Source organism: Oncorhynchus keta, chromosome 9 (genome assembly GCF_023373465.1).
Source record: "Oncorhynchus keta strain PuntledgeMale-10-30-2019 chromosome 9, Oket_V2, whole genome shotgun sequence".
Taxonomy (NCBI): domain Eukaryota; kingdom Metazoa; phylum Chordata; class Actinopteri; order Salmoniformes; family Salmonidae; genus Oncorhynchus; species Oncorhynchus keta.
This window is the reverse complement of record NC_068429.1, coordinates 18,564,310-18,576,423: the sequence shown is the minus strand read 5'-3', so window position 1 is coordinate 18,576,423 and position 12,114 is coordinate 18,564,310. Positions and strand designations below refer to the sequence as shown.

The 12,114-nt window shown below is 42.5% G+C and overlaps 2 protein-coding genes across 2 annotated transcripts; one reads left to right on the top strand and one right to left on the bottom strand.

The window, feature by feature from the left end:
• Positions 1-72: 72 nt before the first annotated feature.
• On the bottom strand, positions 73-1,449 carry mrps24 (mitochondrial ribosomal protein S24). The gene is given in 5 exon segments (XM_052525419.1): positions 73-578; positions 580-613; positions 815-834; positions 836-924; positions 1,030-1,449. Coding segments are annotated over 5 exon segments (477 nt in total). The 5' UTR covers positions 1,162-1,449; the 3' UTR covers positions 73-376.
• Positions 1,450-1,602: 153 nt separating this feature from the next.
• nudcd3 (NudC domain containing 3) lies at positions 1,603-9,785 on the top strand. The gene is made up of 6 exons (XM_035765031.2): positions 1,603-1,955; positions 4,847-5,190; positions 5,458-5,590; positions 5,805-5,948; positions 6,031-6,219; positions 9,108-9,785. The coding sequence occupies exons 1-6, from the start codon at positions 1,758-1,760 to the stop codon at positions 9,216-9,218; spliced, it is 1,119 nt and encodes a 372-aa protein (XP_035620924.1). The 5' UTR covers positions 1,603-1,757; the 3' UTR covers positions 9,219-9,785.
• The last annotated feature ends 2,329 nt before the right edge of the window (positions 9,786-12,114 follow it).

Sequence of the window (12,114 nt, the reverse complement as noted above, 5' to 3'; positions counted from 1 at the left end):
ACTGTGAAGAGCCAACTCAAAGGCACACACTAAATAGTTGGTTTCCACACACTGTAGATAGAGATTAATAGACTCATTAAAATACCATTTATTTTTTACAACTGTACAGTGGTGAGTTTCCCCAAAATAGTCCTGTATGACAAGTGGGGCGGCAGGGTAGCCTAGTGGTTAGAGCGTTGGACTAGTAACCGAAAGGTTGCAAGTTCAAATCCCCGAGCTAACATGGTACAAATCTGTCGTTCTGCCCCTGAACAGGCAGTTAACCCACTGTTCCTAGGCCGTCATTGAAAATAAGAATTTGTTCTTAACTGACTTGCCGAGTAAAATAAAGGTTTAAAAAAAGTATTGAAAGTCAAATCTGTTAGCAATTTCTGTTTCAGAGGTACTTGTAGACAGCCTTATCCTCCAGGGTCTGTCCCTCCATCTTAACAGGACACTTGTAGAAGTGGGAGAGCAGTGTCTCCGTGTAGCCAATCAGGAAGTAGAACTTCTGTAGCATCAGGGTACACACCACCAGCATGTTGCCTCGTCGCTTTATCACAATCTCATTGGCCAGGCAGTTAAGGAAAGTTCGTACGTACAGTACGATTTGATGCTCCTCCCTGTAGGTTACCTAGGAGATAAAGAACGGGATGGAGGGAGAAAGGTTAGGTCTCCTTTGACACACAATGATCAAGTTGTCAGCATTTCTATCTGATCACTATGGTTAGTCTGTAACCTAGCCCAGCGTATTGACAGTAACTTTGTTAATAGCTATACACCGAGTTATCTTGTACAAGGTCAGATAAGTGGGGGAAACTAGACAGTGACTCACTAGTGTGCTGTGAGAGCCAGCTTGCGGTGTCCTATGTGGTGGGGGTGGAGTGCTTGCTCATAGGTTAGTGGTCGGTCTCCTTTCCCCACCCGAATACGAGCTGCACGATTCTGACAACACAAAAGGGAAAGTACCAGATGCCAGTACCAGATCTTTTTAGCAGCCAGTGAGTGAGCTAATAGTCAATGTCTTTAACCGTCAGGTTGAATACATACCTTGCAGCATGCTGCAGTGACATGAAGTGCTCGTGTTGCAGAGTTATTGTATATCGAAGTGCCGACTCTGGCAAGCGCGTTCTGTGGGGCAAAGGTGTGAAAACAAAGACGGGAGCAACAGCCAAGTAACATTGGCTAACGTTAGCTGCTATATAATTGGCTAGCCAGAAACACGCTATTTGTCAAAGCCTCGCCCACGTATCACAACAACTGGTCATCGTTAGAATATATCACAACACTTTAAAGTAGAATAATCTCAAACCGTTATTGAACAAATTATTGAACGAATGTCAACATGTTTGTCACCGATATCACACTCTGACAACTCAAGGAAGCAGACATTTTGACTGATGAAAGGGTTTGTGGGAAGAGACAGACATTAGTCGTTCTCATTGTATAAAGATGTAAAATTATATAAACACCAATTAGATTTTGTTATTGATTATATATATTGATATGGATGCATTATATTCAACACAATGTATTGTATTAGAAAACAGTGTTTTCACATAGGAACCTTATTTTGCGGGTGGTGGTGTTACCTTGGGGACAATTTTCAGTTCGTACCTAAAAATCAAAATAGCTATCCAGATAGCTTGGGAGCACAATCTCAAACTCAACGGACAACTAAACATTTTTGCGATAAAGATACATTTATTAAAATACAATTGTATTTTGCGTCAAGTTTCAACAGTTTGACAAATTACGCAGAAAGTTTAAAATCTACAATGGCGTCGCCCATGGAAATGACAGAGTTGTACGACAACGCTTTGCTTGGAATCTTGCAGCATGTTGGAAACATCCAGAATTTCCTTCAGGTCTACTTCGGCTTCCTGTACCGCAAGACAGACTTTTACCGTCTGCTGTCAACCCCCAACGACCGTATGGGCTTTCCTCCAGGGGTGGCCGAGAAAATGGTCCTGAAGGTAGCACACGTAGCTTACTTACTACTGTAGCTAGCTGTAGCTGTGTTAGCCGATTAGGCTAGCCATTTTGCCCCCTAGAATGTACGGAAGGTAGTTGGTACCATGGTGCTCAATAGAACTAATTGGAGCTGGCAGGGTGAAAATGCCCTAAAACAAGGCCTGTTTTTTCGTGATTACTTCAAAACTACAGCAACCAGCTGTGCAATCTGATTTCCGAGCCGGTCACGGGTGCACCTCAGCCACGCTCAAGGTATTAAACGATATCATAACCGCCATCGATAAAAGACAGTACTGTGCAGCCGTCTTCATCGACCTGGCCAAGGCTTTCGACTCTGTCAATCACCATATTCTTATCGGCTTATCGGCAGACTCAGTAGCCTCGGTTTTTCTAATGACTGCCTTGCCTGGTTCACCAACTACCTTGCAGACAGAGTTCAGTGTGTCAAATCGGAGGGCATGTTGTCCGGTCCTCTGGCAGTCTCTATGGGGGTGCCACAGGGTTCAATTCTCAGGCCGACTCTTTTCTCTGTATATATCAATGATGTTGCTCTTGCTGCGGGCGATTCCCTGATCCACCTCTACGCAGACACCATTCTGTATACTTCCGGCCCATCCTTGGACACTGTGCTATCTAACCTCCAAATGAGCTTCAATGCCATACAACTCTCCTTCCGTGGCCTCCAACTGCTCTTAAACGCTAGTAAAACCAAATGCATGCTCTTCAACCGTTCGCTGCCTGCACCTGCACGCCCGACTAGCATCACCACCCTGGATGGTTCTGACCTAGAATATGTGGACATCTATAAGTACCTAGGTGTCTGGCTAGACTGTAAACTCTCCTTCCAGACTCGTATCAAACATCTCCAATCTAAAATCAAATCTAGAGTCTGCTTTCTATTCCGCAGCAAAGCCTCCTTCACTCACGCCGCCAAACTTACCCTAGTAAAACTGCCTATCCTACCGATCCTCGACTTCGGCGATGTCATCTCCAAAATAGCTTCCAATACTCTACTCAGCCAACTGGATGCAGTCTATCACACTGCCATCCATTTTGTTACTAAAGCACCTTATACCACCCACCACTGCGACCTGTATGCTCTAGTCGGCTGGCCCTCGCTACATATTTGTCGCCAGACCCACTGGCTCCAGGTCATCTACAAGTCCATTTTAGGTAAAACTCCGCCTTATCTCAGTTCACTGGTCACGATGGCAACACCCACCCGTAGTACGCGCGCCAGCAGGTGTATCTCACTGATCATCCCTAAAGCCAACACCTCATTTGGCCGCCTTTCGTTCTAGTTCTCTGCTGCTTGTGACTGGAACTAATTGCAAAAATCGCTGAAGTTGGAGACTTATCTCCCTCACCAACTTCAAACATCTGCTATCTGAGCAGCTAACCGATCGCTGCAGCTGTACATAGTCCATCGGTAAATAGCCCACCCAATTTACCTACCTCATCCCCATACTGTTTATATTTATTTACTTTTCTGTTCTTTTGCACACCAGTATCTCTACCTGTACATGACCATCTGATCATTTATCACTCCAGTGTTAATCTGCAAAATTGTAATTATTCACCTACCTCCTCATGCCTTTTGCACACAATGTATATATACCCTTTTTTCATTTTTTTTCTACTGTGTTATTGACTTGTTAATTGTTTACTCCATGTGTAACTGTTGCTGTCTGTTCCCACTGCTATGCTTTATCTTGGCCAGGTCGCAGTTATAAATGAGAACTTGTTCTCAACTAGCCTACCTGGTTAAATAAAGGTGAAATAAAAAAAAATATGGTAATATTATGAAACTGGGCTCCACTGCGGATACAATGATCTAGTTTTTATCAGTAAAAAAAGCATTGCTAAAAATGTAATGTGTCCATTCTATCCATAGTCCTCTGCTCAATATAGACGTCATTTTTAAACGTACACTCAGTAGTATGACATCATCATAAACAACGGGTCGATTTATCAACAGATGGTACTTTCAAGACAACAGGGAACTCGGAAAAAACGAGGTAAAAATCATGACGTGATCTTCAGAATCTTTAGAAAGATGCCCGAGTTTCCGACTAGGAATTCTGAGTCAAGTGGTCTTGAACAAGGGTCTGCTCCAGGAATAAGCAACCGCGCTTATTGAACTTAGTCTTGATATCAACTTACTGTTGAGAGTTAGAATAGTAGAATACATAAGGTGCAAGTTCGAAATTTGGTTGTGTATCAACAATTTTTCTCATGTTATGACGGTCACTTAGTCACTCAATTAGCCATGTCAGCTAAACATTTTTAGATTGGTAAATTAGTCTAGCCAGCTATCTAAACTTCTAGTAATCATTGCCAAATACCGACCTGTCACGCAGGGCATGTGCCCAGGGCCCTGACCTCCAGGGGGACCCATTGATTTTGTTAGTCACTCTCACTCAGGTATCATTATCATGGCATGGTAAAATGTGTAGAATTGCGGGAAATTAGTTAGGGGTGTGGGCCGTGGAGGTCAGGCGCACTGCGTGACCGGATGGTTTTTGGGTATGATTGCTACAGATGTTTTGAATGTGGCATATGACCCACCCTTAATGTAGTTGCCAACAGTCGGATGTATCCGTTTTTCAGGGATTCAGCAGATGTGGGAACTCTGCTCATGCATTTTCTTTTACGCCTGCTATGACAGGTTAACAGTGACCTAATCTGTCAACCATTGTTGGCATCTCTCCTTTCGTCTAAACTCGTATGGGAAGAGATGTTAGTCTGATGTTAGGCTGATTTGGTTATAAGTTGGGATGTCGTCCCCTTTTCTATGATGATGCCATCTTGCAGACTACCTTTGAGGTGCACAAAAAGTGATTATTGAGTTGATTATGGACTTAGCTCGTCATGACTCTGTTATTCTCCACAGTCCTTCCGTCTGTTTGAGCATGTGGCTGAGCAGGACAGAGAGAGGCAACAGAGGGAGCTGCAGCAGAGACAGGAGGCCAGGATGGTGCCCCCCGCGGTGCAAGAGCTGGAGTTGCAGGCCACTGAGCAGCCAGAGGAGCCGAGGGGGGAGAAGACAGAGCCTGATGCCCAGAGAGAGAGCTCTGACTCAGCTTCTGGAGAGCCCAATGCAGCCTCGTGCACTACCTCCTCCAGTCAAGCCTCTTCCAGCCAAGCTCCAGACTCTATTCCACAGCCCCATTGCAGCAGTGGGGCCCAGCAGTCATCACATGGAGACCATGCAGCAGCCTGTTCAGCATCTACAGAGTTAGTATTGTACTGCCTCTCTTGGCCATGCCAGTATGACTGGTTATTTCTCTGAGCTTTTTCAATGCTTTAGAAAATGGTCCACAAAGTTACACAAAACAGGTCCACAACTGTTAAAACCTTTTATAGATGGGACATTTACATATTTGCTGAAATGCTTTACAAATACATGTCGGCAGTTTCTAAAATCCACCCTAATACCAACCCTTGTATCGAGTGCTTCTTCCACTGTGTGTGTGTGTGTGTGTGTGTGTGTGTGTGTGTCAGTGGTCAGGTGGTGCAACAGGCCAGTCCAGATAGTTACAATGGGGCGGTGAGGGACACCTACAGCTGGTCTCAGGACTACACCGACGTTGAGGTCCGGGTCCACGTTCCCAAGACCGTCGTCAAGGGCAGACAGGTGAACACGGCCACCACAGTGCTCCTCTTTCTACATATTTCAACCTTTTAAAAGCAAATCCTTAATGTTTATAAATGCCTGTTTGAATTACTTTGATGTGATGAGTTTTCTGTGGCCAGTTTATTCTCGAGTTTAATATTTCTCCTGGGGTTGTACCATGTAATGTTTGTGAAGTACTCATGCTTTAACTTCTCTTTGTGTGTGTCCGTGCCAGGTGTGTGTGAACATGCAGCCGGGCAGTGTGCGTGTGTGTTTGAAGGAGGAGGCAGGAGAGACGGTCCTGATGGAAGGAGAGCTCACACATAAGATCAACACTGAGAACTCACTATGGAGCCTGGAGCCTGGATGTTGTGTGGTGGTGAGTGACACACACACACACACCTACACATTTATCTAGACACACTCACTCACTGACACAGCCTTCCTCCCTCTCCCTGTAGTTGTCTCTCAGTAAGAGTGGGGAGGTCTGGTGGAGTGCTGTGTTGAAAGGGGAGAAGGAGATTGATGTGAACCAGATCAACAGAGAGCGCTCCATGGCCACAGTGGATGAGGAGGAGCATGCCGTGCTGGACAGACTCACCTTCGACTACCACCAGAAACTACAGGGCAAGCCCCAGAGCCACGAGATGGTGAGAGCACACACACACACACGTAAACACGCATACACTACCATCAAACTAACCTAAGCCTCATGATGTTGAGAAGGGTATACAGTTGAAGTCGGAAGTTTACATGCACTTAGGTTGGAGTCATTAAAACTTGTTTTTCAAACACTCCTCAAATTTCTTGTTAACAAACTAGTTTTGGCAAGTCGGTTAGGACATCTACTTGGTGCATGACACAAGTATTTTTTCCAACAATTGTTTATAGATTATTTCACTTATAATTCACTGTATCACAATTCCAGTGGGTCAGAAGTTTACATACACTAAATTGACTGTGCTTTTAAACAGCTTGGAAAATTCCAGAAAATGATGTCATGGCTTTAGAAGCTTCTGATTGAGTCAATTGGAGGTGTACCTGTGGATGTATTTCAAGGCCTATCTTCAAACCCAGTGCCTCTTTGCTTGACATCATGGGAAAATCTAAAGAAATCAGCCAAGACCTCAGGAAAAAAAATTGTAGACCTCCACAAGTCTGGTTCGTCCTTGGGAGCAATTTCCAAATGCCTGAAGGTACCACGTTCACCTGTACAAACAAACGTTCTGTCTCCTTTGAGATAAACGCACTTTTGTGTGAAAAGTGCAAATCAATCTCAGAACAACAGCAAAGGACCTTGTGAAGATGCTGGAGGAAACGGGTACAAAGGTATCTATATCCACAGTAAAAAAAGTCCTATATCAACATAACCTGAAAGGCTGCTCAGCAAGCAAGGAAGAAGCCACGGCTCCAAAACCGACATAAAAAAGACAGACTACGGTTTGCAACTGCACATGGGGACAAAGATCATACTTTTTGGAGAAATGTCCTCTGGTCTGGTGAAACAAAAATGGAACTGTTTGGCCATAATCACCATCGTTATGTTTGGAGGAAAAAGGGGGAGGCTTGCAAGCAAAGAACACCACCCCAACCGTGAAGCACGGGGGTGGCAGCATCATGTTGTGGGGGTGCTTTGCCACAGGAGGGATTGGTGCACTTCACAAAATAGATGGCATCACGAGGATGGAAATTATGTGGATTTATTGAAGCAACATCTCAAGACATCAGTTAGGAAGTTAAAGCTTGGTTGCAAATGGGTCTTCCAAATGGACAATGACCCAAAGCATACATCCAAATTGGCTTAAGGACAACAAAGTCAAGGTATTGGAGTGGCCATTACAAAGCCGTGACTTCAATCCTATAGAAAATTTGTGGGCAGAACTGAAAATGTGTGTGTGAGCAAGGAGGCCTACAAACTTGACTCAGTTACACCAGCTCTGTCATGAGGAATGGGCCAAAATTCACCCAACTTATTGTGGCAAGCCCAGGTTAAACAATTTAAAGGCAATGCTACCGAATACTAATTGAGTGTGTGAACTTCTGACCCACTGGGAATGTGATGAAAGAAATGAAAGCTGAAATAAATCATTCTCTCTACTATTATTCTGAAATTTCACATTCTTAAAATATAGTGATGATCCTAACTGACCTAAAACAGGGTATTTACTAGGATTAAATGTCAGGAATTGTGCAAACTGAGTTCAAATGTATGTAAACTTCCGACTTCAACTTTAGGGACGTGGAGGAATTTGTGGCTGAACTATGTTGAGTCCAATTGTACAGTTCTGTATTTGTATTGTATGTACAGTGCATTCTGAAAGTATTCCGACCCTTTGACCTTTTCCACATTTTGTTACGTTACAGCCTTGTTCTAAAATTGATTAAATTGTTTTTTCCCCTCATCAATCTACACACAATATTTCTGCAGCATTGAAGGTCCCTAAGAACACAGTGGCCTCCATAATTCTTAAATGGAAGATGTTTGGAAGCACCAAGACTCTTCCTAGAGCTGGCCACCTGGCCAAACTGAGCAAATGGTTGAAAAGAGCCCTGGTCAGGGAGATGACCAAGAACCTGATGGTCACTCTGACAGAGCTCCAGAGTTCCTCTGTGGCGATCGAGAAGCCTTCGAGAAGGACAATGATCTATACAGCACTCTACCAATCAGGGCTTTATGGTAATGGCCAGACAGAAGCCACTCCTCAGTGAAAGTCATATGACAGCCCGCTTGGAGTTTGCCAAAAGGCACCCGAAGGACTCTCAGACCATGAGAAACAAGATATTCTGGTCTAGGAAACCAAGATGTAATTATTTAGCTGGAATGCCAAGTGTCACGTCTGGAGGAAACCTGGCACCATCCCTACGGTGAAGAATAATGGTGGCAGCATCATGCTGCGGGGATGTTTTTCAGCTGCAGCAACTGGGAGAGTAGTTAGGATCAAGGCAAAGATGAATGGAGCAAAGTACAGAGAGATCCTTGATGAAAACCTGCTCCAGAGCTCTCAGGACCTCAGACTGGGGTGAAGGTTCACCTTCCAACAGGACAATGACCCTAAGCACACAGCCAAGACAACGCAGGAGTGGCTTTGGGACAAGTCTCTGAATGTCCTTGAGTGGCCCAGCCAGAGCTCTGCCTTGAACCCGATCGAACATCTCTGGAGAGAACTGAAAACAGCTGTTCAGCAATGCTCCCCATCCAACCTGACAGAGCTTGAGAGGATCTGCAGAGAAAAATGGGAGAAACTACCCATATACAGGTGTGCCAAGCTTGTAGCATCATACCCAAGAAGACTTGATGCTGTAAACGCTGCCAAAGGTGCTTCAATAAAGTACTGAGTAAAGGGTCTCAATACTTATGTGAATGTAATTTTTCAGTTTTTCATGTAGATTGATGAGGGTGGATAACGATTTTTCAATTTTAGAATAAGGTTGTAACATAGCAAAATGTGGAACAAGTCAAGGGGTCTGAACTTTCCGAATGCACTGTATGAATGTGGTGGGCATTCCATTCTCACAAGTTCTCTCTCTCCTCATGTAGAAGGTGCATGACATGCTGAAGAAGGGGTGGGATGCTGAGGGCTCTCCCTTTAAAGGACAACAGTTTGATCCCTCCATGTTCGACATCCCCTCCAGCGCCGTACAGATGTGAACACACAATGTTGGGGATTGGGGTTGAGAGACTGAGGAGGGTTAGCAGATTTATCAGTAGAAACTGCCTGGTATTTTAAGATTTTCCTTTCTTTTTCTGAGTGATCTTTGAATAGGAGGGAGATGAGCTTTGTTACTGTGTTCTGACTGATGTGACATACCCAGGTTGTGTTCATTAGGGACCAAACAGAAGAAAAAATACAAACTGTGAGGAACTTCCTGCACTCCCTAAATGCCCATTTACGCTTTCCATTGCAAAACATTTTTAAAACCCTTTCCATTTTGGGCCCTAATGAACATGACCCTGAACATACCTGTTTAAATGTCTGTTTTCCCACTGAACACACCTGGACCTAGGAGAGCTGTACAGACACAGGTCTAGGATCAGATGACCCTCTCCATATCCTAACCTTCACCATTGAAGTGGAGGGGCAACTTCCAGGTCCAGATGTCTGTGGTGTTTTACATGTAGTTGACTGATATTGTTTGGCTAAATTCCTCCCTGCCATTTTACTGAGGTGTGTCAGTACTGTGTGCCTGAAATAAATGACGTTAAATAAAACCTGCACTGATGTGTCTGTGTGGGCTGTGGTCTGTGGGCTGTGGTCTGTGGGCTGTGGGCTGTGGGCTGTGGGCTGTGGAGCGGCATTAACCTATGCGTCCTTGCCATAGAGATGCAAAGAGTTCTCAGCATTGTATCTGCCATTATGGCGTCTGCGGTAGAATGGGAAGTGCCATTTTTGTTGTGTTTATTAGGAATCCCTTTTCCATCCTGCAAAGGCAGCAGCTTCTATTCCTGGGGTCTAAACACACCAAAGCACCCACATTGAGGCAATATCCACTTTCAAGTAGTCTATTTTCTTTTGATTTTTGGAGAAAAGTGTAAAGATAATATTGTTGATTTACCACCACTTGCAGTGCTGGAGTCTTGAACCAAATCTGGTAATTTATTTATTGTGGCCATTAGATGGCGATGATATACCTGAAATACATTTATAAACTAGACAAAACCATTTGAAGAAGTCTACTTTAAAATGGTGAAAGCCCTCAATGGCAATGTCCATGCAAAATGGGTTACTGCTAAGTAGAGATCTCTATATGTCTCTGGGTCCCTGTAGATCTACAGAGGTGCCTGGTGACAGACCTGACATTTAACAGTAGTGTCAAAGGAGGGCGCTATAAAAAGATCACTGATTCTCCTGAGTGCAGTATAATATTCCTTCTTGGTCTGAGAATGGCAGTATCAGATGAATAAGATAAAATATGGATATCAGAACTAATATATCTACAGCTGGTCAGATGCTCAGCATAGACACATAGACATAGACACCGACAGCCCGTTCTTTAAAGATTAATACAATCACAGACAGTTCTTTAGAGATGAATAGTCACAGATAGTTCTTTAAAGATTAATACAGTCACAGACAGTTATTTAGAGATGAATAGTCACAGATAGTTCTTTAAAGATTAATACAGTCACAGACAGTTCTTTAAAGATGAATACAGTCACAGACAGTTCTTTAAAGATTAACACAGTCACAGAGAGTTATTTAAATATTAACACAGTCACAGACAGTTATTTTTAAGATTAATACAGTCACAACACAGGAGGTTGGCAGCACCTTAATTGTGGAGAATGTGCTCCTGGTAATGGCTGGAATTGAATTAGTGGAATGGTACAATGATACATCAAACACATGGTTTAATATCATTCCATTCACTTAGTTTCAGACAATATTATGAGCTGTCCTCCCCCAAGCAGCCTCCACTGAGTCACAGATATTTATTCAAATTTCAATACAGCCACAGAGAGTTCTTTATAGATCCATACAGTCACATACAATTCTTTATAGATCCATACAGTCCCAGACAATTCTTTATAGATCCATACAGTCACAGACAATTCTTTATAGATCCATACAGTCACAGACAATTCTTTATAGATCCATACAGTCACAGACAATTATTTAAATATCAATACAGTCACAGACAATTGTTTATAGATCCATACAGTCACAGACAATTCGTTAAAGATGAATACAGTCACAGACAATTCTTTAAAGATGAATACAGTCACAGACAATTCTTTATAGATCCATACAGTCACAGACAATTCTTTAAAGATGAATACAGTCACAGACAATTATTTAAATATCAATACAGTCACAGACAATTATTTAAAGATGAATACAGTCACAGACTATTATTTAAAGATGAATACAGTCACAGACAATTCTTTATAGATCCATACAGTCACAGACAATTCTTTAAAGATGAATACAGTCACAGACAATTATTTAAAGATTAATACAGTCACAGACAATTCTTTATAGATCCATACAGTCACAGACAATTCTTTATAGATCCATACAGTCACAGACAATTATTTCAAGATTAATACAGTCACAGACAATTCTTTAAATATAAATACAGTCACATCTTTAAATATGAATACAGTCACAGACAATTATTTAAAGATGAATACAGTCACAGACAATTCTTTACAGATTGATACAGTCACAGACAATTCTTTAAAGATGAATACAGTCACAGACAATTCTTTAAAGATTAATACAGTCACAGACACATCTTTAAAGATGAATACAGTCACAGACAATTCTTTAAAGATGAATACAGTCACAGACAATTATTTAAAGATTAATACAGTCACAGACAATTCTTTAAAGATTAATACAGTCACAGACACATCTTTAAAGATGAATACAGTCACAGACAATTCTTTAAAGATGAATACAGTCACAGACAATTCTTTAAAGATTCATACAGTCACAGACAATTCTTTAAAGATGAATACAGTCACAGACAATTCTTTAAAGATTAATACAGTCACAGACACATCTTTAAAGATGAATACAGTCACAGACAATTCTTTAAAG

Excerpts from the sequence above, each read along its gene's own strand:
- nudcd3 (XM_035765031.2), top strand. The coding sequence starts at position 1,758 with ATGGCGTCGCCCATGGAAATGACAGAGTTGTACGACAACGCTTTGCTT. Across the intron at positions 5,191-5,457 it reads GCCTGTTCAGCATCTACAGA|TGGTCAGGTGGTGCAACAGG; the intron begins GTTAGTATTGTA and ends TGTGTGTGTCAG. Across the intron at positions 5,591-5,804 it reads CCGTCGTCAAGGGCAGACAG|GTGTGTGTGAACATGCAGCC; the intron begins GTGAACACGGCC and ends TGTCCGTGCCAG.